Source organism: Corvus kubaryi, unplaced genomic scaffold (assembly GCF_017639235.1).
Source record: "Corvus kubaryi isolate FWS band 111438036 unplaced genomic scaffold, C.kubaryi_AGA036_p1.0 37322, whole genome shotgun sequence".
In the NCBI taxonomy this organism is placed as follows: domain Eukaryota; kingdom Metazoa; phylum Chordata; class Aves; order Passeriformes; family Corvidae; genus Corvus; species Corvus kubaryi.
In genome coordinates, this window is record NW_024581101.1 from 7,376,579 (window position 1) to 7,399,885 (window position 23,307).

Below are 23,307 nucleotides of genomic sequence, written 5' to 3' on the forward strand. Positions count from 1 at the left end.
AAACAAAAACCACACAAAATGAGACAAAGCCTGCAACCTCACAAGGAAAAGCTTTACAGTCAATACTTAATGCAATGTCCCCAAATACAAACTGTTCTTCAACACAAGACTCTCAGCACCCCGAAAGCAGAGTTTACCTCAAGGAAGACAACTCTTGCAGTTACTCAATCTACTAATTTTCTATTAGTAATAAAACACGGGGAAAAAAACAGGTCTTCATTTATATATTCATAGTGTCACTTAAATTACAGGAACAAAAAACGTGTTAAGATTTTCAGAAAAATACTTCACAAGACCATCCTTACAGAATTTACACTGCTGTAATCCAGTTATGGCTATTAGCAAGTTATCCAATTGCTTTGATTTCACTCTTTTGGGAATTACATATTCATGTAACAGATTTAATACTTACTTCAAATGTCACAGAGTAAGTATAAACCAAATTCAGTTTATTGGTGAATTCTCCAGGAATCTCCATAGGTGGACCTTCACAACTTAAGTTGTTCTCATCTGTATGTTTGTAGCTAATGGGGAAAAGAAGTTAAATAAAATTTTTTAAAATTTTAATTTTTTCTAAAATTTAGCATTGTGCTCCAACCACAAATACTCCCCTATCAGGAGAGCTTCAAAGTAGAACGACAAAATTAAGGTTATGTGCAACCTAACTGCCCTCTTATGGTCTACACTGCCAAGGAAAAGGCAAATTCTCACTTTTCAGCCATTCAGGATGCTACTGATAAAGCATTAATGAAAAATGAGTAAGTTTGGTAGAATCTTCCTGGCACTCATGGAAGGAATGAACTTGCATAGCAAGTATAATTCACTAAAAACACATTGTACCTTTGCAAGAGAAAAACCAAGTACAATCAAGTCGTGTTGTACCAAGCATGTCTGCATGACTTGAGAAACTGCAGTACTGTCATTTATTAACTTACTTCTATAGGAAAGAGAGAAAAGTTTAGCTATTAAAAAAAAAACCTACTTTGAAATCTTATAACTGGACTGCAGTTTTCAAATATACATAAGTATGAACTGTGTATGAACAGATTGACTAGAGGCAAAGTGGTTGCTTCAGTCTTCTTCTGACCTCTGAGTTGTTGCACCTCCACTCTGGTCAATACAAAAATTAAGAAGCTACTGTTTGAGAAAATCAGCTAGTCTTCTTAGGAAATTAGTTGTCATCTGCAGTTCTGAATGTCAATGCTAAGATGGTATTTCACCTATACCTCAGTATCCAAACTTACACAGGAAAAAGTACACCTGTACATTCATCCAAAGTACATTTGGGACACAGGTAATAGATCCAATATGGGAAACTGTTACTCAGTGAAAGGATGTTTCTCAGTGTATCTGAAAACATGCATATCCAGATACAGATCAATCAAAACATGAAAAAGGCTCTGTTGTTTGGGTCAGGTTCTAAGAGCCTGCATAAGCAGCTTTTCCACCACAAGGCACTTCAGGGAACACTTTTAAGAGCAAAGTTAAATTACATTTACAGTTGTGGAACTGTCCTTGTAAACAGTTCCAGACATAAACCAGCACAATGAAAGCTTTACCAAAAGTCAGAATAACACGTTCCTCAGAATTTATTAACACCAATAACATCTCTAAGGAACCATTCCCTTTGGAACTGCTGTTAGGACTCCAGAGTAGTACCAGAACCTGCTGCTTTAATGCACAATTACCTTTGTGGTCTCAGTCTTGCCATCACCAGTCTTGCGCCAGGCCAGTTTTCATCCTTTCCGCTGTGGTACATGATTGTTATGTCAACATGGTTGAAGAGGTAGAAAGTGTTCTTCTTGTTAAACTCTGACTACAAAACATAATAAGGAGACTGAGCAACTTCTCCAACAGGAGAGGGCGCAAGAAGTCAAGAACTTTAAAATGAGGCAGGTATTGTATGAAGGAGCAAAAAAAGGGAAACACTTCAACATTAATACACCTGTATAAAAGATCACTTTCAAGAGCCTGGGGAGCCTGAGGAGTAACTGAGTTGGAAGGTGACTGCAGACAGAGTAAACTGAACATGCATGATAAATGCAACACTTCAAAGAAGCATCAGACCTGCTGCATACAAATGAACTGACTGCACTGCACACAAGCAGCAGGTCAAGAGGCACAGCAGAGTCACGGAGAGCTCTCTCCTCACCAAGACGAGTGTTGTCCTACACCCAGGAGGGATAAAACTCTATCACTATTATCTGTAACTGTACTAATTCACAATGGAACCCCTGGGATGACTGACACATTTTCAACTGTCAACATAATTTTCCCTGTCACAGCTATGTTTGTTATCCTTCAGCCATCTGGGAAAACCCTGACACATTTAACTTGTAAACTGTGCTAGACGTAACTTTTGCAACTAGAACACAGAGCTCATTTCTAGGACTTCACTAGAAAGCTTCTATCTGATACTGATAAAAGAACGTCTTGCACGTGAACACGACAGAGACAAAGATTGAATAGGTACTAGGATGGATACACATGAAATTTCAGAACAAAACCTCAATTTTCTAAGGCTTTTAAACACCCACACCATTATTTTATAGCTTTATAAAACATATATTGGTCAAAGACATGTATGAACATTTTATTTGGACAATTGTATCAGCGAGACACTGCACACACTAGCAGCACTCAGCTGTTAGTGCCCACAGTCTGAACATTAATCATGTTTACAAAAGTATGTTTCTTTCTCAGGAAAAGAAAGCTTAAAACCACAAATGAAACCACCCTATACTAACAAAAAAAAGTTCCACCACTTACATTTATAACACAAGCATCTTTAACTCTACCATCTGGAGTAACAAAACATCCTATTGGAAATCCCGGATTACAGTATTTTTGTCCATCTTCCACATCATAACACCACGTTACAGGCATGTTATCGATAATCCTAGACAGAAATCATCAAAGAACACGTCCTCAGAAAGGGATGCACCTCACTTCACAGTGGCATTTCACATTCATGTAATGCACACACTTTTCAGTAGTGCCTACAAGATGCACAGTAGAGAGACAACTATCACACAGAAGGAAGAAAGCAACCACTTAAAACATATATAACAAATGTCCAAAAGCAGAAAGTAAACCAAACCTCAAGCACATGTCTTGGCTTACCAGTGATGCTGATAATTCAACTGCATTCCTTTCTTCAAAAAAGCCAGTTTGCTTTTATCAGCACTGTTTCCTGGATCATATGATCTTGTACAAACCTTCTTGCATGTTTCTTGCTTTTTAAAAGTGAACTGTTAAAAAAAAAGCACACAACAAAGAGTCACTTTAATTTTGCTTCAAAAATCTTTTAGGGGTTTTGGTTTTTTTTCAGGTAAAGTAGGGGGGTTTTTTTAGCTACCTCACCTCCTTGCTGTAAAAGTTTCTAAAGGATAAACCCTGAGGACTGAAAATTGAAAATTAGTAGAAAAGGTATTGCTTTTTCTTTTACCAGTTTGTTTTGTTTTGGTCATTTCATCATCTGCTAAAACAGACTTTCACTACACCCTTCTTGAATATTTCACGTTACCTTTAGCTGGTTTTCCCCACGACAACCAAGTCAGATAAGGATGCCAAAACCACAGGTTGCACAACATCTAAACTTCAAGCACAGACATCATCTAACACAAACACGCTCACATTTGCATCTCCAACTTCTAACCTAGCTAGGATTTACCTGTTAGTGAGCTTAAAACACAACTGAAAATTCTAATATTATCAAGGCCCAAATGCTAACCAGGAACAGCACTTTCTAATTACTGTAGTGTGCAGCCATTTCAAACAATTGTTACAACACTTAATCTATTCAATATGTATCCAGTCCAAATGACCCATCATGCTACATATTTAAAAGTTTCTTGTGACCAGTGGACATAACACTTAAAATTACATTAGCTCAGAAAATCAAGGAGATTTCTAAGTGCAGCTCATACAAGGGAAGGGACATCACTTGCTTAACAGACTAATGAAAAGATGTGATCAGGTCCCTAATGACTACGCAGCAGCAGGCCCAGAAACTGCTGCTTCTTTTTCTCACACGGATTTGGATTATCTAGCAACCATCACACACACACACATAGCAGAGTTTTCAGCTTCACTGGCAAATCCCAGTCTGGAAACTGCATTTGAACACCATATAGCTCTCAAATACCAAGAGCCACTGTTTGACCACAGCTCCTCCACTGCTAATAACTGTCCCAAGTTGATGGCACAGCTTTTTTAGATATGCTACATTTGGTCATTGCTAATACAGAAAAATACCACATACCACAAAATATTTCCTTACATTTATTTTACATTAGGTTCCAAGTGATATGCATCAACAATGAAAAATATGGTTTTAGACAACAGATGTTAAGCATGTACAAGCAAAGAAAAGCTGCAAGTGAGCAATAACGTAATTTCCCCTTCCCACTCTGGAAGTTGCCCAATACTACAACCAAGTATACGGAACAGTTTCTGAACCATCACTTTATAGTCTCCACTGCTACATTTAATAAACAAATTATTTCAGATCACCTAACACACCTTACATCCAGCTATTAAATAACTACCTAAGATATAGTTTCTGGACATCCCTACCACAGAGCAACAGGCAAGAAGGGTGATTACTGGCTCAGTTTCCTAATTGTAATTAACCACCCTAAGATGCCTTTGGGCTGGGAGGAGTTTTGGTTTTATTACATAAACTCCATAGTGCTTATATTAAAAAATGTAAACAAAAATAATCATCTAGTTATCAAATCTTCAGCTATGTCTATGGATTACAGCCATCAGAATGACAGCTATCAAATTTAAACAGGATCAACTTCAAGGCATAAAATAACCTTATATGGAGATGATGCTATTCTCTCCCCAAACAGCACTTGTCCAAGATTTTCTGATGGTCTTTTCTCTTCCTTATCTTGACAGAAGTCAAAACTGGAAAAAAGTAGCAAAGTTTCCCTTTTATTTTTAATTGACATATAACTGTAAATACCAGCCTAAAACAAATTCTTAAATTATGTCCTTAACAGTAGTTTCCTTTTTTTTTTTGACAGTTCAGCCACTGCTAGCAAAAAATCTGAGTGCCTTTGTGAAGAAAGCTGGCATCTATTTTAATATCAATTTCAACCAATACATGTACCAGAGTATCTTTAACAAAATGCATGATGGTCCACCCACCCTTTTCAAATGGCAACTTCAACAAACAATAGAATGTTTCATTTTGTGGGAAAAAAAAAGGGACTGTGCTACGAACTTTTCATTTCTCTTGCAAAAAGTTTCTAAAAAACTACACCCTTTCTTTAAGGAATATTTACAAATAGCATTTAACATGAAACACATTTTAAAGAAGGAAAGTGATTTTAGTATTACAGTGCCACATTGTCGAACACCATTCACCAATTCTTTTCAACTACATACAACCCGAAACTGCTGAATATGGGAGAATGTAACCATTCTGGCTTTTCATTAAACACAGGTAACAGGAGGTTACATAAAGAAACCCCAACATAACAACAAACAAACCCATATTTTCCTTTGTTACATAAGTACTTTTCCTCAATCAGTGGTCCTAAATTCACTGGCTTCCATAAAATTTAACAGAAAGAGAGACACGGGGATTTTTTAGCTAGTCTCTGGTCTTGTTTCTATTGCTGCACTGCCCAGGGAAAGACCTAAAACATCTGGAAGTTTTCTTTTCTGTGCCCAACAGCAAGACTGCAAATCATATTGTTTACCATTACTTTGTAGGCCTATGAATATCTGCAAAAGCAGACAGAAGTTTTCATAGAAAAGAATCAAAATGAAACAAAACCAAGACCAACAAACCAAGAATAAGCTACAGAGCTTTGGCAAAAAAAGGAAAGCTAACAGTAACTGGTCTCCGAGTTTCCAAGACGAAAAAAAGAGGAACTCCAAGCATCTGACCTCCTAGATTTGCCAAACAGAAAGAACTTTCAAATATGTCAAACAGTTAACACTAAATCTTGTATTCAGCTCAAAAAAATGAACCCGTAAGAAACTCTGCAGCCTTTTTTTTAATAATAGCAGAGGACTGTCAGGTGGCACAGGTGTGGCCTTCATCCTTCCCACCCTCTTGTACTTCATTCCTTCTACTGAGTGCTGGATTCACTCTTCCATCGCTACAGCCAAAATACAGCCACCCTTATGGTAACAGAAAAGCGCCTTTCCAAACGCTTCTCGAAACCTGTTGGGATATACTTACGCATCATATTCGTATGGCAGAACTGATTCAACAGAGTCCAGCCTGTTCACGAAGAGCTCAATTAGTGACTGAAACAGGAAAGGAGGAGAAAAAGTATGAAAATACTGACTTTCAGAAACTAAGTGTGGCTGGTACGAAACGCGTGGCTAACTAGCAAGTGCTGCTACCCCATGGCGGAGTTACCCTTGGCTGCTGACAGGCCCCGGCCACGCCAGGAAGAAGGAACTAAGGGTCCTCCCAACGCTGGCTGGAAAGTTCAGCGGGAAAAGGGAATACCAGCGGGAGGTGTCTGTCTTCCCGGAGCAAAGGTTGCCGCCCGCGGCAGGACACCCGCGGCGGGTGCGGCGGGATTGGAAATACCCCGCGGACCCAGCTCGCCGCGGGAGCCCCGAGCGGGGCAGAGCGAGGGGACGGCCCGCGTCGGGCCCGCCCGTGAGGACTCTCACCTTGCAGCTCTCGGTCTCCTCACCCTCCTCACAGAAGCTGACGGGCGCCAATCCGGGCAGGTAGAAGGCGGCGCCGAGAGGCGCCACCAGCAAGAGTGCGGCAGCCAGCAGCCTCATCTTGCAGCCTGGACGGGCAAAGGCACCATGAGGCGAGACTGCAACCCCGACCACCCCGGGTAACGTCTTGCGGAGGCGGCCCCAACACAGTCAGAGGCGGGGGTGGCCGCGTCACGGCCGGGTCGGGGCCACAGCGGCTGCGCGGTGCGGGGGGGAAGTGCCGGGCGCCATCTTGGGGAGGGCACTCTGAGAAACGGGAAATGACAGGATGAGGGGAAACTGCTTCCGACTGGCTGAGGACGGGGTTAGATGGGCTGCTGGAGAGAAGTTCTTCCCTGGGAGGGCGGTGAGGCCCTGGCGCAGGTTGCAGAGAGAAGCTGTGGATGGTTCACTGGAAGTGCTCAAGGCCAGATTGAACAGGGTTCTGAGCAACGTGATCTAGGCGAAGGCGTCACTGCCTATGGCGGGTGGGGTGGGAGTGGTAGAATTAGGTGATCTTTAAGGCCCCTTCCAACCCAAGCCATTCTAGGATTCCGTGATACCAGAATCTCTTTCCAGGTTTTAGCCCCCAGCAAAAAAACCACTGAATCAGTTAGGCTGGAAAATATCTCTGAGATCATCGAGTTTAACATAGGACCCAACACCACCATGTCAAGCAGATCATGGCACAGGATGCTTCGTCCAGTCTTTCCTTAAACACCCCCAGGGACAGTGACTCCACCACCTCCCTGGGCAGCCCATTCCAATGTCTAATTACCCCTTCTGTGGAGAAATTCCTCCTAATGTCCAGCCTAAACCTCCCCCCGCACAACTTGAGTCTATGTCCTCTCATTACCTGAGAGTAGTCTGGCCAGAATCTTCACCTGGCTACATCCTATTTTCAGGCAGTTGTAGAGAGTGAGTGAGAAAGGCTAAAATCAGATATTACCAGCTCAGAAATCAGGGGTGGAAATCCAAGTTTTCATATAGCAATCTGGAAGAATTATATTTGATGGTTTTTTGTTGCAGCCTGTGATGTTTGCAGCCACAACAGTGGGATGTGCCCCATGGCCTCTTGGTACAACACAGGCACAGTGGTGCCACAAACATGATGCCAAGCTCCACAGTCACCTGTTCAGGTGGTGATGGCAGGAGCAGCGCTCTGAACAGCTGCAAAACCTGTCTGAGGAGCAGGGTCAGTACAAGTGATGGCTGCAAGCCCAGCTCTGTGCTACCATGGCAAGACTGGTACTCACAGCTGTCTGAGACATTGTGCTAAAGGCATTGCTGTCAATATTGGATAGCAAACACCTCCTTCTTTCATTCTCTATTTCCTGTTTTTGCAAGCCGTTGCCACGCTTGTTTCCAGACTGTGACATTACATTTGTAGTACCCTGCAAAACCTCCATGTCCAATAATTTTAACCAATTCATCAATCTGTAGTGAGTTGCCCTTACCACAGAACAGCAACAGGCAAAAGGAAAAAGAATAAAGGGTGCACAGGAGTTCTCGTGTCTTTTTGGCTGAGCCTGTAAATTAGAGTTGTCATTTCAGGCAGCTCCAGCTACATCATAGGGACCTATGATCCACCTTGTATTGCTAAACTGAAAGGAGCCACAGTGAGATCTCAAATAGGTGATCTGGGAGAAGCACATTAGGGAATTCCAGTTTAGAAATGGTTGACAGAGTCAGTGCCAGAGACAATTATTTTGTGCTATTCTCATCTACTCTAGTCTGAGTTTTACAGAGGAAAATTCCTGAATTTCTATAAATACCTATCAACTGACAGTACTCTTTGTTACAAAACTATTAAACTGATTTTTCAGTTATTTGTTTTTGATTATATATCTAGAGTGAATTACATTCCCTTTTTTATTAATTCTGAATGAGTCTTTTGTGATCAGATTATTTATGTATTCATTAGTCCCCATCCCCCAGCTCTCCTAAACCCTTTATCCAGTTTAAACCCAAAGCATGATGAACTTGGTAAAAGGCCAATATGTTTGATGAAAATATGCAGCATGCTACAGGGGAGATCCAAAGCACTTTCCTCTGCATTAACAAGTTTGCAGTGTAAATTCAACTACATTGTTAAACATCCTAGGATTCGAGAGAGTGACATTTTAGTTGAAAGCTATCACAAAAATCCATAAAATACTACCCTCGTGGAATGTTGTCTACCTCTCCCATCTACTGGACTCATTTTTAGGGTTATCAATGAAAAGGCAGGAAGGGATCAGCTTATATGTACGTGGGTTTGTAACATACTTAATTGCATTTCTTCTACTTTCAAAAATGTGATAATGCAAGGGCAAGTATATCTATGCTAGTTAGGGAGCAACTGTCCTCTGTGTAAACCTTGGTTAAGTTTTCCTGCTCTCTCTTTCCCCAGCTGTCCCATCCAAGTTTCGTATTCCATATGGGCCAGTATTAGGAACTCTTATTACTACCTAATTTCCTATCAGAAAATTCAAAGTTGAAAGGTCATTTGCAAAAGAAATAGTGAGAGCTCTTCAGCCTTGAACTTCTTACTGAAGAGGAATTAGTTTCCATTCAGACTGCAGTTTGTTCCCTGATGATTTCTGTAGTTTTTCTTCAAAAATTCAAAATTACAGGGAAAAAAAAAAAAAAAGGAGAGGAGAGGAGAGAATTAGAAGAACTAAAGAATAATATAGCCTCTAATCCTCTAGGAAAAGATCTGACTGAATTTGGAGCAAGACCATACATATTCTATGTAGTGAGAGACTGTAAAATACTGTTCCGGTTTGCAATGAGGATGCAACTAGGTTTTGATGAGAAGCCTCATGAAGATACCTTTTAGGACAATGGACAGAAAAATTTGGCCCTGATACAATTACAGCATTTATGTTCAAATGCTGTTTCAAATGTCATTATGTTCATGCTAATCCCACCTAACTACACGTACAGTATGTGCTAACAAAATGTTAATAAAATGAAGCCTGGAGTTGTCAATGAAATATTTTACTCTTTTAATCAGAGGAGGGAAAAGAGACTTTTGTTTGCATTTGCTTATTTTTCCAGTTGTGAGGCAGTCAATAAATACACTGTGGGTCAGAAAAGCACTCAGAGACCCCACCTTGACGGAGGCCATTTTTAGCATATTTCTTATAGAACTAACAATTTGGTTCAGTTTTCACTATTCATCCCAGGGAGGCTCTGAAGCTTAAATTATTTTGTATTGAAACGAGAATTTGAAGCTTTTTTTTTCATATGGTAATTGGATAAGTATCTGGTAATGCCATTCTTCAGCAACTTCATTGCTATCATAGGCAGTGCCCTCCCACCTCCTTACGAAGGTCATCTTTCCCCCCCTTCACAGTAACAGCATCCACACTGGAAAGATGACATCTTCAAGTACACACTGGAGTTTAGAGCAGTGTTTGAGAGCTCCCTTCCTTTGTGTTCTCAACACATCCTTGAGCTAGTCTGAGGCGATGTTGCCTTCTGCTTCCCATAACACCAACAGCAGCTGAATATCAGGATCTGACAGACTGAAAAACTGAAGATAAGAATAGAGTATGCTGTTCTCTTATCAGAATGCAGCAATTATGCAGCTGTGGAATTGTAACAGCACTGGGCAGTGCCTGTAGAGTCCATAGACTCTGTGGCATCTCCCAGAAATGAAGGTCTGGAGAACTGCAAGTAAGAACTGCAAGGGAGAAAAGACTTTGCAGTGATTAGACTGGGTGGCATTAAGAAAATAGGCCTTGAGGACAGATTAATATCAATTTAGATAATCTACAGGTTCAAATAATGAAAATTTAGCCAATTTTTCCATGAGCAGATTTCCTCCTAAGTTTTCCACTATCAGTTTTAGCCAGCCAAAGAAAATCACATTTGAACTTTGAGTATAAATAATTAACAAATGGAGTTAGTTGAACAAAAATGGCAAAACTTTGTGCCATCAACAACACATTTAATTTTAAACCACACTTGTTTTGGTTTGCTGTTATTCTCCAAGGAAGGGGTGCTGACATGCACACGTCTTAATCAAAGTAATTAAAAATGCTTTTAAGGCTGTTTGAGCAAACTGGGTTAAGCTCCTGCACACACTTCGAAGTTAAACTGATACTGCTGTGATTTTCCTTCCAAAGCAGTGATAGGTCGGCTGCTTCACAAAATCAGTTAGCATTGGAAGGGACCTCTGGGAGATCATCCAGTCCCATCCCCCTGACAAGGCAGGGTCACCTGGAGCACATGACACAGGAATGTCTCCAGAGAGGGAGACTCCATGACCTCACTGGGCAGCTGTTCCAGGGTTCTGGTACCTTCTGCCACCCTCAAGGAAAAGTTCTTTCTCATGTTGAAGTTCTTGTATTTTAGTTTATGACCATTGCTCCTCGTCCTGCCACTGGGCACCACTGAAAAGACTCTGGCACCATTCCCTCAGCACCTGGCTTTGGAATATTTATATGCATTAGTGAGATCCCCTCTCATTCTTCTCGTCTCTAGACTAAACAGGCCCAGCTTCCGTACCTCTCCTCGTAAGAGAGATAGATGCTCCAGACACCTAATCATCTTTGTGTTGATTATTATCTCCAGTAGCTCCCTTCTCGTGCTGAGGAGCCCAGAACTGGATACAGCGCTCCATATGTGGCCTCACTCCTTTGGGACGAGGCACATCCGTCTTTCCCACGGCCCACTCCCGCTCTTTTCCCGCCGCTCACGGTCCCTGGCCTGCTCCCCGCTCCTGGCAGGACGGAACTCTCCGGCCCCGCTGTCCGCTGTCCCCCGTCCCCACCGGGCCCCGCTGACCCCCGGCCGCGGCGGGAGCCCCCGGCGGCCCGCCGAGCCGCGGGCGCCCCCTACCGGGCTCGGCGCTGCCGCCGCCGCCGCATCCGGGGCTCCGTCCGGTGGGTGACGTCAAGATATAAAGGCCCGCAGCGCCTTTGTTCGCCCCCATTGCGCAGTTGCAGATCGGTGCGGGTGGAGGTGAGTGCGGCTGCGGACTGGGGCTCTGCGGGCGGCACCGTGGGGTGCTGCGGGCATCCGCGGGGAAAGGTCCGCGGGGTGGGGGCCGCGTGGCGCGCAGCTTGCGGCGGAGTAGAGGCGCGGCAGAGCCGGGCCTGGCCGGCACTCCCTCCCCGCCCGGCTCCGGGTAGGACGGCGGGACCCGTGCGTTTGCGGTGGGGCGAGGGTGGTCCCGGCGGCGTGAGGCGCGGTGTCCGCCATTTTAGTTGTGGGGGTTCCTCAGCATCCCCGGGGAGAGCGAGGTGGGCACGGCAGGAGCGCCGCGCCGGTGTGTCCGGACGGAGCTGGGTCGCGCGGTGGGTGAGCGTCGAGGAGGCCGCCGGGCGCGGGGACGGAGCGGAGCCGCTGCCGAAGGTGGCCGCCATTTTGTGGCGGTGCCCGAGCCCGTGGAGGGTCCAACGCCCCCCCGCTCCCCGTGCCCTGGAGCGCGGCTGAACCCGGGCCCCGTGCGGCCCGGCCCGACCCGGCCCCGCCGCGGCTCCCTCAGGGGTGCTTTTTCCGCGCTCCCGTGTGTGCCGGAGTCGTCCCGGGCCTTCCCGCCATCGCGCTGGAGACACGCGGGCAGCGCCTTGTCCATAGGCGCCGGGTGGCCTGCCAGGCACGGAGAGGTTTGGCTTTGTCTTCGGCTCTTGGTTGTTTTTCTTTTTTAAGCCCTCCCGCCCCCGCGGCAGTAGCTGTGACATTGGTGTGTAGAACTGCAGTGGTGGTCTGGTGTCTGCTCAGTCTCACACATTGTGTAGGCCAAGACTTCAGCACAGGCTTTGTATTACTTAAAGTAATACAGAGAATGAGCTTAATTTAGAAATACTCACCCGGGATGCTTTTAAGAGTTAATAGTTTTGTGTTACTTCGACTTATTAAGTAAATGACTTGAAACGTCCAGGATTTAAAGGAAAGGTGTGCTAGAACTGCCATCCAGGGCAAAAAGAACAGCCCTTCTGGAAGAATTTTCACATTCACCAATATGGCTTCATTTTAACAGTGCTTTGTTCCACTTTTCAAAGTTCTATTTAATATCCTTGAAACACACTATATAATCTGAAGAAGGAACTGTTAATACTGCTTCCATTTAAAAAATTGTGATTTTTTTTTAAATGTTTTTTATACCTCATATTTCTTACCCAACATCTTTCTGAAGAAAATTGCTTGTACTTTTGAGGACAGAAGTCATTTATGTACTATGAGGTCTCTATTGCTGTCTGATGTTTTGTTAATAATGGCCTGATTCTTTTTAGTAGGTCATTTACGGAATCAAAATGGTTGAAGCAGATCGTCCTGGGAAGCTGTTCATTGGGGGCTTGAACACAGAGACTAATGAGAAAGCCCTTGAGGCTGTATTTGGCAAATATGGACGCATTGTGGAAGGTAAAGAGAAATTTTTTAAAGATGATAATAATAAAAACAAACAACAACATAGCTATGATGACTTTTTTGGCGTTGATCATCTGAAATGATGGCGCTTACATGTCCTCTAAGAAGTTCTGAGCTTAAAAGGTTAAATAAAGGTTAAGTGTTCCTTACAGGGAATTACAGGGAAAGCTGATGTGACTTTGTTTTTTGCAGTCCTTTTGATGAAAGATCGGGAAACGAACAAGTCCAGGGGATTTGCATTCGTCACATTTGAGAGTCCAGCAGATGCAAAAGATGCTGCCAGAGATATGAATGGAAAGGTAGGAATTAAAACCAATTATATATTGCTTTTGCTACTGACCAGGACAATTAATCTTTGGGGTAAATAAACTTGTAATAAAAGTTGGAAAGAGAATGGATTAGAACATCCTGGAGACAAATTATAACTTTAAATTTGACAAAATATCTTTGTCTCCATGAAGGCGAAATTTGTTTCTCCTGTTCATGGATTTGACAATAGAAAATGAAGTCTGGCTGTCAGTCAGCTACACTCTCTTTTCTTATTGTTCCTTAATCAGTGATGGAGGGCTTTTTGACAATCAGCTCTTCATTCTTGCATGTTTCAATAATGATTTTTGGGTTGGTTTTTTTCTTTTTGATCATATTTGAATGCGGTACTTTGTAAATTACACTTCAGGGAAGTGACTTACCTGAAAACTAGTAACGGTTCCCTTAACATGGGTTGACTGTGACTTCCCTGCTGTGCTGGAACATTGATGAGCTGTCTGGTGTCCTGTGGATAATCTACATTTGTGACTTGCATCATCGATCTGCCTGGTGTGTGTGAGGAGCATCTTTCCAGTTAATGTGCAATAGCTTTGCAGTTAGCCAGCGACTGAATTTGTTCATTACACCCTAAAATGCAATGGTCTAGTTTTCAGAGAAATAAGAAATGTAATGTTTTTAAAAATAAAAATACAGGAGTTTGAAGCACAAGTTCCAAGATAATACCAGGATAGTTTGTCAAAGAACTGTAGGCTGCTGTGATCTGTATCTGTTGTGGCATGTGTTTTAAAAGGTAGATGTAAGTCAGCAATTTTTTGGTCAACAGCTGCTTATCTTCATAGAGGTGCTGTCTCTTCAGGCAGTGAAAGCTATCTTAGGTCACTTGAACTGCAGACTCTGGTTTTCCATGCATAATCTGAATGGTTGTGTTGAGGTCACACTGCATTGGCCTTGTAAGCAGTGTCTCTTGAGATGGCATGCAAGTAAGGTGAAGAAACATTTAGTGATTGTGATTAATTGACACTTGGGATTTTGATATGTTTGTCTTAGTACAAGAAGTTGAAGTGAAAGAAAAATGTCAGTTATTGCAGTCAGTAAGTAAAGTAACTTTAGGAATAAAAAAAATGAGCTTTTTGTAGTGTTCATGAACACAAATAGTAAAACGTCATATTTGTGTTGTAGCAGGCTATGTGTTATAGAAGGATAGTGGGTTTTCTATTCCATGTACTGATGTTTCTGGGTGCTTCATGACAACCTTATCACAATCAGGGTTACTTTCTTTGAAGACTTGCTTCCTTTTCAAACAAGCAAGTAGTTTTTGTCAAGGCAGAGAGTGGCAAGTTCAAATGATGTTCCTTCTATACCAGCCTAAACATCTTTCGAGGTGCTCCTTTTATTGACTTTTATTTCTTCACCGTCTAGTTTGCCACAGTTCTGAAGACTTGTTTACTGCTGTGCTTAAATACTTTATTTTCTCTGAAACAGTCATTGAATCCTCACATAAGGTAATTTCAAGGACCAATAGGTAATTGTCAGACTGAAAGGAACTCAGTCACTAATCTGCGTGTTTGTGGAGTGCAGTTTGCAAATCAAAATCCTTCTGAAAATAATCACCAACTGTTCTACATCTTGAATGTTGTGGCATGTGTTTGGTCACATTGGAAACATTTGGGAGAGTACTGCTTGGTAAAGTAGCTAAATGAGACAATGTTTGTGGCTGAGGTAATGTCTACTTGTTCTGGAATGCACAACCTGCATTACTGTCAAGAAATGCTAGAAGGGATGGCCTTGTGGATCATTGTTCTCATGGTTTGTCTTCACTGTAAATCTAGAAGTACCTTCATCTGCTTTGAAATTAGAACAGCAAGTAGCGTATGAAAAGAACATTCTCAAATGGGATTTGGCCTAGAATGTCCTCTGGTCCAACTTGCTTTAACCATGGATATGAAAGATATTCATGAGGTGGTCTCTCATTCTCATCTTCAGAAAGCCTTCTGGACAACAGTTACTGCTTGTACTCCAAAAGGACTCTGCACTCAAGGTCTGAGGAAGAGCAGTGTTTGAGGCCTGGTGTGAGAAGAGGTCATTGTCATAAATCACAACTTGAAGGTTTCTTTGTCCATTTGGAAAAGATGGATTGGAGCATTCTTGAGATTTTAATGCACTTGAGAAGCAGCAGCAGAAGCACTGTGCAGACTGCAGTTCAAGCAGTCTGTAAGGAGTTAGGCGATCTGTCTAGCCAGGGGGAAGAGTTCTGCACTGCCTGTCGATTGCTCATTCTGTAATCCCAAAGGAATTTGAAGCTGTAGCCAGTAGAAGAGGCTGACTCCAATAGATTCTGCAAGAATGAATTTGCATTTGATTTTTTACTTCGCAAATGTTTATGAAAATCACGTATCCTGAGCTTTGCACCAATTTGGATGAGGGATAATAAGTGAATAACTATATTTCACTCTATATTGGGATAAGCATAGACCAGTCAAAGCTTGCTTGTTGAAGATAAGTTTGTCCTGCAGAAAGAGATCGGGAGATAATTATTTTAGAGTTGGGGTAGAGATTTTTCCTTTTTTCAATTACTTTGTCTGCTGAATTGAATCAATGCTAACATGCCTGAGCAGTGCAAAAGAAATGTAGAAGTACTTTGTAGCAGCTTCCCAGCTTTCTTTAAGAAGAATCTTAAATGATGGCAGTCAAATCTACATGCTGATGCCACGAAATGCACATGCTTACCTGGACACAAATGTGGATACTCCCAGGTCTAGTGGTTGTTGGGTGCAGTGGGCTGTTCTCATGATCTTCTAAGTCCTTAAGAAGAAATGGATAATTAAAGAGAGGATATGACCTCAAGCAAAAGATCAGCACAAACCAAAGATTTAATTCCAGTGTAGGCCTGCCAAGCCAGCTGTTCTGTGTTAAGAGGATCGAAGCAGATGCTACAATCCCTACAGTGTAAACTGTACTCTGCAGAAGGTTGTCTTACTCTAATTGGCAGAAAGTGTTTTATGTTCTTTGGTGAAGAAGTGATACAATGCACAGAAGCTTGGCCTCTTAAGAAGTGAATCTTAAGGGAAACTCACTTAATGTGCCATCAAGGAACATGGAGAAATGGAGTCATTGCAGCATCACCAGTGAAATGATCCATTGGAGAGGAAAGCCTTGTGTGGTGTTAGGACCAGCTTCATTCAAGTTATTGTAACAGTTCCTTTGAAATACTTGATTTCTTGCCCCACTCCCAAAATTATGCAAATTTCATTCATCTTTTCTGTTGGAATGTGGAACAGTTTGCAGGATAGTTCTCTAATTGTGTTTGGTTAAGGTTCCCTGTCTCACTTTACAAATCTGTACAGATTATTCATTCCACATATAGGAGACTTTGATTGCCAATCTATTATTGTCCTTAAATGACTTGTATCTTAAATTCAATGCTTTTTAGCACCAAGGTGACTTCACTTTCTGGTGCTTGTATCATACTAAAAATGCTGCTATAACACTCTGAATCAAGGTTATAAAAACAAACTAATGAGTGCTCATGTTGACTGCTGGTGCTTTGAGCTCATTGAAAAAGCTTCCTTATTCTGAGATGGGTTGTGTGACTTTTATGTTTGGTGAGATAAGACCTTTCTTTGAGCTAAGAAACTGTAAAATGTTGTCCCCTCTGCTTTGAAATAGGACAAACTATGACAAATATTTTCTGGTTAACAAAAAATGTTCCTGTACCTAGTGAAAGGTCTTTCTGGACCTATGGAATAGCTTTTTAAGACTGCTTGTGTAAAGCAGTCTGCAAAGAAACTATCTTTTGCCAAGGTAAGATGTGTAAGTACAAGGCAGAAGAAGATAGGAGGAGAAATTATAAGGAAAACTGTACCTCCTACGTAACAGAAATGAAAGAACTTGAACCCAGCATTCAGGTTTTCAGAACCCATGCTAGCAGAAGGGGACAGTGTTGCTTTCTAAACTTGAAACAAGCTGTCAAGCGTCTTCCATGAAATTGAGGACAGCAGTGGCCATAGCAAAGCTTAAGGCTTCAAGCCCACTGTTCCTGCTTGAGAAGGATGAAACTGAGAGATTAATTATGATGGCAAATCAATATTAAGCAAACTGAGAAGTTCCAGTGATTGGAGATACTAATGCTCACTCCTGGGATGTTTCAGTTTGTCACACCAAAAGGCTTTTTGAGAAACTGTCCATAAGTAAAGTATTTCATGAAGTCAAAGCCAAGACCAGTATGATTTTGCTGGTATTTCTTACTTTTTTCCCCTCACAATGGATCAAGTTGGACCTGTGTACGTACACACAGGTTTTCAAAGAAGTGCTACAGCTCCATGAGGTGGCAAAATACATGCACTACTACAGTGAATTTTCAGAGAGCTAGATTTTGATAGAGAACGAGAAACATTCAGTACGTCAATAAAATACTACTAGCAGTGCAGATTAACACATTACTAGCAGTCATGTTTGTGTTCATTTATTGCAGCAAAGAAGCGCGATGAACACTTTCTGCCTGATAATTAATTAGTTGTCATGGCAAAGTTAAATATATAACTGCTAAAGAAAGCAAATAAACCATGTTTGCCAGGATAGGCATGCAGTAACCTAATTTCAGCAGAGCTTATGATCTTGGTTCTGCTGTAATATCCAAACATGTGGTATCTAAAGATTATACAGAAATTTAATTAACTAGGTTGAATTACTCAACATGTTACTACCTGCTCATGTTTGAGGTATAATAGTTGGCTGCAGACTTCCTGGTATTGCAGGTCTATATTCCAGAAAAAGCTTCTACTTTTTTTCTACCAAAAAAAATACAACCATACAACAGAACCCACAAACAAAAATACCCCAACCACAAAGCACCTTCACTGTGGAAAAGTAATAGCGTAAATTGTGACAGTCACCTTGATTGAAAACCCACCTTGAAACACTAGAAAAAAAGGGGTGAATTGTCATACTCAATCTGCTGTGTAGATGCTGACATAACTTCTCTATACTTCAGCGATCACCGTTTTATCAGGACATCAAGAAAATGTGCTAAACGGCCTCCCCATTGCCAGAAATCCCGACTGAAGCTAAGTTATCTTCAGCTTAATCTTGTACCTACGGGTGCACTCCTAGTTTGGTACAAAAGTACGTGGCAATTGAAAGTAAATTGTAGATCATATATCATGTTTCGTTTACAGAATAAATGACGTGGGGCTGCCGTAATCGTTGGACACTTGTGTTTTCACTGAAAGTCCTTTCTGATGCTGCTCTGTGGTTTTTTTTCCATCAATACCACAAGAATGAAGTACTGTAGAAATTGAAATTAGGCCCAACATGCTGCTGAGTACTTGGGGACTAATACTGAAGACTGAAATCAGTTCTAGAATTGCTCTAACTTATAAAATGGAAGCCCTATAATAGTGAAGCAAGAGGGGCTTGATTTAAGAAATACAAACATGACTGAGCAGTAAGTAAAGCAGCTTCTTCTTTAGTCATTAGATGGGAAGGCAATTAAAGTGGAACAAGCAACCAAGCCATCCTTTGAAAGTGGTGGTAGGCGTGGGCCGCCACCCCCTCCCCGAAGCAGAGGTCCTCCCAGGGGCCTTAGAGGTGCAAGAGGCGGAAGTGGCGCAAGAGGACCACCTTCAAGAGGGAGTCACTTGGGTATGTATTGACCTCTCTCATTATATACTTCGACAACATACAAGACAATCCCATTGGAAGATGACAATAATCCTACTGGAAAAAAAAAAAAGTCAAACAGCTGAATAGTGCACTCCTTGTTCTTTATTAAAATGATGAAATATGATCTCGGCAGTTTAGTCAAATTTTTGATTAGGCAAGTACACCTTAAGAAAAGGCTTCCAAATATGAAGATTCCTTTCTACAACTAACACTCCACTTGACTTTTGCCTATGAAAGAAAAGCAAAACTCCTGCCTTGCACATGAGAAAGGAAGCTTTCTGGTATTCAAGTTGAAAAAGTGATTCTCTACCACCAGGGAAAGGGAACTGCCTTTCATTCTTAATAGCAAGAGGTCTAAACTGAGAAAATTGTAGGGCTGATCCATCCAGATCAGAGGGAGAGTTAGGGCAGCTAAACCTTGTTTGTCGAGTTGAAGCTTTCTGAAGTGTAAGGATAGTACATTACTTGATACTGGATATTCATTAAGATACAGCTATTTATTCAGACTTTTCAGTATCACTTAAAAGAGCTAGCAAGCAGCACCTGAGGTGTAATGGTAAAAACTGTAATGCAGAAAAAAAACCCTGGAAGTAATGAAGCTTCTCTCTTGAAGAGTCTGTGTAGCAGGTTCTACAGACTCGGTAGTGCCTCTGTTCCCTCTCTGTAGGCTCTTCTCTAGTACATCTTCCCAGGTGGCTCTTGTCTTCTGAGAACAGTAACTTGTTAAGCATTTCAGCTGTGACTGATTACAGATATTAGCTGTCTTTTTCCCTTGTGTCACACCCTGTAGCTTTTGGATAACTTCTAAAAGACAGTTCTTGACAGGAATTTAGGCTGTGGAAAGTTTGGCTCTCAATTCTCCCAGTAGCATTTAATAGTGGCTAGAAGACAAGAGAAGGCTTTGAGGTCTAGTTTTAGAGGTTTACTGTTGATCATGTAGTGGTAATAATGGCACCTTTAGGTTGTAATTCAGGCTTTAGGGTCATGCAGGTGAGTATCACAGAAATAATAATTCGTTCGTGGCTTATCCTTCTAGGGTCTTCTCGAGGGCCACTTCCTATGAAGAGAGGTCCACCTCCACGAAGTGGAGGCCCTCCACCTAAAAGATCGGCACCTTCAGGACCAGTGCGTAGCAGTAGTATGGGAGGAAGAGGTAAAGACTTCCTGACTAAATTAATTGCTTGGTCAGCTGTAGCACCTTAGTCTTCCTTTAGGAACTGGTGCAAATCATTGATTCTAACTTCAGTCTGCTGTGCGATAGTGTATTGTTTTAATAATTTTCGGTTCCTTTTGTACCGATATGATTTCATAGCTGTTGGGAACAATTCAGTGCAATTTGAGTATGTTTGTTCTGGTGCTGCTTTAAAACTGTACAAGCAGAAATGCAAAGTGTTCTAAATGTAGGCTCCAGAGATACTATTAAATTGCTCTAAACTATTTACTGACACTTGCCTTGAGTGTTCTGTATGGCTAAATGCTAATTAAATCTAAAATGTGGACTGTTTCTCTGAAGCTCCTGTATCACGTGGAAGAGATGGTTACGGTGGTCCTCCACGCAGAGAACCAATGCCGTCACGGAGAGATGTCTACATGTCTCCAAGGGACGATGGCTATAGCACTAAAGATGGGTAAGTTCTTACACTGTTTTATTTTAGTGAAGCATTTTTTGTTCAGAGAAGGATCTTGATTCCAGACCTTCTGTTAGGACATACGGCTAACATCTCAATTTTTGTTCTTTGTAGTTATTCAAGCAGAGATTATCCCAGTTCCAGGGATACCCGGGACTACGCACCACCTCCCCGAGACTACGCATATCGTGATTATGGTCATTCCAGTTCACGTGATGAGTACCCCTCCAGGGGATATAGGTACCTACTGTTGGATTTTTCCCCCGTCACTTTTTTCTTGCCTGTAGTGTTAGTGATTTGTACTAAGTCTTAGTAGTCTTTCCTCCTATAGTGATCGTGATGGATATGGTGGTGGACGTGACAGAGACTACTCCGATCATCCAAGTGGAGGCTCCTACAGAGATTCATATGAGAGTTATGGTAAGAATCCATTTTGAGGATCATATAACTGTACAGGTGTCAAAAAATCTAACTTTCACTAGGTCGCTTGTGTTTTAGGGGGAAGTGGCACACTTTTTTTCCCCTACAGTGAAAGTGCAGTTGTTGGTTATCATTTGATCATCTTGTTAAATAAGCTAAAGAAGCAAAGTCTACAGTTCAGAATGACAGCTATCTCTGGAAAATATGTCTGAGTTTTTTCTCTAAAATAACAAGCTGTTTGGAATACCCAGTTAAAGAGCCTGCCTGAATAAACAAACACCGTCTTCATTCCTTCAGAGTCTTTAAATCCACTCACTGCCTGGTATGCAATCCGCACTTTAAATACCATTAGTGTGGCAGATTATATTAAGACCATCTCAATACATATGAAAGAGTAGCAGTAAACATTTTAATACAGCAATTCTGTAAATTCAGATTTGAAATTGTTCTATATAACTTATGGTGTTGCCATATTACCTGACCATTGACCCTGCAGGTAACTCACGTAGTGCTCCACCTGCTCGAGGGCCCCCGCCATCATATGGTGGAAGCAGTCGCTATGATGATTACGGCAGCACACGAGATGGATATGGAAGCCGAGAAAGTTACTCAAGCAGCAGAAGTGATGTCTACTCAAGTGGCCGTGATCGTGTTGGAAGACAAGACAGGGGTCTTCCCCCATCCATGGAAAGGGGCTATCCACCTCCTCGGGATTCTTACAGTAGTTCAAGCCGTGGGGCACCCAGAGGTGGTGGCCGTGGTGGAAGCAGATCCGATAGAGGTGGAGGCAGAAGCAGATACTAAAAACACTCTTAAACTTTTGGACCAAGACAGATTACTTCTCAAATGTGGAAGCTGTTCTATCTTTACTACCAGAGGACTACTAAAAGGAAAAGTTGTTTTTAACCTTTTTTTATTGTTGCCTGTTAAGTTTTCCCCTCCATGACTTCTATGCTTTTGTGAGGAAAAGTTAAAACAATGTTTAATATCATTTCGAAATTGTTAACGTTTCTTTCAGAAAGCAGATGTTAAATGTATAAACTTGAGCTGTGTACTAGTGTTGTAATTTTCAAAGTAAAGTTTCCCTGAAATGCCACACTTCCATCTGATTTTCGTCATGAATGGAACAAAGCTGTTCTTAAGATCTTCTGCACAACATCCAACCATCTAACATGGAGATGGATTGTTCTACATGTTCAACATCTCATTCTGAAAGTATTGCGTGTGATTTGGAGGGTGGTGGGGATGATTCCACATAAAACTCAGTTGTACCTAGAATTTGAAGTCACAATATTCCCAGTACAAAATGCCTTCAGATCATTATGTAAAGAAAAATAGAGGATTTCATTCACTTAAGCCAAAAAAGCAAGTGGATAATACTATATTCTGCCTTCCTACTGTTTCATGGGGAGCTTAAAAATCTCCCCTGCAAAAAAATCATGTTCATGTAAGTCAGCTACAGAATACTGTTTAAAAAAACCAAACCACAAACCATTGACCAATTCCATCAAAGAAGCTGCAAAACGATGCTTACTCATACTGTTTCAAATTTTTGCAACTCTGTATAGTGTTTCACTTTTAAGGGAACATCTTTGATTCCAAAGGAGAAAATAAGCAAAGAAGTCTTTCTCTCCAACTTCTCAAAGGCTTATGGCTTCCTAAAATCAAGTGAATCTTTCAGCATTCCACAGCTGATTTAAAGCATCAAATGCCTGTGAAACAGCAAAGATGGTAAGCAAAGCAAACTAGTTTTTCAGTCTAAATCGAAATTGAAACAAATTACCTTCATCTAGTACAGTAAGACAACCTGCATGTCATGGCAATGGAAGTGCTGTCTAGATTAAAGAAAAAAGATAAATACCTCAATACATTAAAAATTCTCCAAATTCAACAATTCTTGGATAAAAGCATTTACTAAACTGAAAAAAAGCACCTAATTTCAATTTTGAAACTAAAGCTGTAATGCAGCTCACTGTAGACGGAATATTCCTACGTAGGGATGGGAGGGGGTATTTTGTGACCAGTATCTTTCAGTGAAGATGTTTAAAGAGGCTGCATATACAGTATGTTAACAAAATTAAAGCCTTGCAAAATCAGGAATTGGTTTAGATTGAAAAATACCAGCTCAACTATTGGGAGTTTAAAGCAAGAAATGCAAACTTGACATTTAGTTGGATGCCTAACTGTTTAGTTTGACACTGCGTTGCAGGGATACCCAGTACATGTAGCAGAACCTGTGGCAAGTTGCTGTAACTCGGGTAAAGCCATGAAGTTCAAAAGA

At 41.5% G+C, this 23,307-nt stretch overlaps 2 protein-coding genes and 1 non-coding gene across 9 annotated transcripts in view; 2 read left to right on the plus strand and 1 right to left on the minus strand.

Annotated features, from left to right (window-relative positions):
- Window positions 1-6,884, minus strand: part of LOC121665307 (transmembrane 9 superfamily member 2-like) — a 28,614-nt gene extending 21,730 nt beyond the window's left edge. The window contains exons 1-7 of one of the 3 annotated variants that reach the window (XM_042029338.1): window positions 6,652-6,881; window positions 6,206-6,273; window positions 4,824-4,917; window positions 3,124-3,251; window positions 2,770-2,899; window positions 1,689-1,816; window positions 413-524 (exon numbers count right to left, since the gene is read on the minus strand). In XM_042029338.1, the coding sequence (XP_041885272.1) occupies window positions 413-524; window positions 1,689-1,816; window positions 2,770-2,899; window positions 3,124-3,251; window positions 4,824-4,917; window positions 6,206-6,273; window positions 6,652-6,768 (777 nt within the window). In that variant the 5' untranslated portion in view covers window positions 6,769-6,881. Of the gene's footprint in view, window positions 1-412; window positions 525-1,688; window positions 1,817-2,769; window positions 2,900-3,123; window positions 3,252-4,823; window positions 4,918-6,205; window positions 6,274-6,651 lie in introns of all 3 variants that reach the window. The other 2 variants (XM_042029337.1, XM_042029339.1) reach the window with 2 other exon arrangements.
- Window positions 6,885-11,538: 4,654 nt separating this feature from the next.
- RBMX (RNA binding motif protein X-linked) lies at window positions 11,539-22,124 on the plus strand. Of its 5 annotated transcripts, none has more exons than XM_042029352.1 (9): window positions 11,539-11,640; window positions 12,915-13,044; window positions 13,243-13,349; window positions 18,786-18,957; window positions 20,015-20,131; window positions 20,492-20,606; window positions 20,721-20,846; window positions 20,938-21,026; window positions 21,523-22,124. In XM_042029352.1, the coding sequence occupies exons 2-9, from the start codon at window positions 12,936-12,938 to the stop codon at window positions 21,828-21,830; spliced, it is 1,143 nt and encodes a 380-aa protein (XP_041885286.1). In that variant the 5' UTR covers window positions 11,539-11,640; window positions 12,915-12,935; the 3' UTR covers window positions 21,831-22,124. The 5 variants fall into 5 exon arrangements, with proteins under 5 accessions (XP_041885286.1, XP_041885282.1, XP_041885281.1 ...); XM_042029348.1 differs by having other exon boundaries at window positions 11,540-11,640; window positions 20,923-21,026; XM_042029347.1 differs by having other exon boundaries at window positions 11,545-11,640; window positions 12,918-13,044; window positions 20,923-21,026.
- On the plus strand, window positions 13,096-13,168 carry LOC121665333. The gene has a single exon (XR_006016340.1). It is a non-coding gene; the product is annotated as a small nucleolar RNA SNORD61 (small nucleolar RNA).
- Window positions 22,125-23,307: the final 1,183 nt, after the last annotated feature.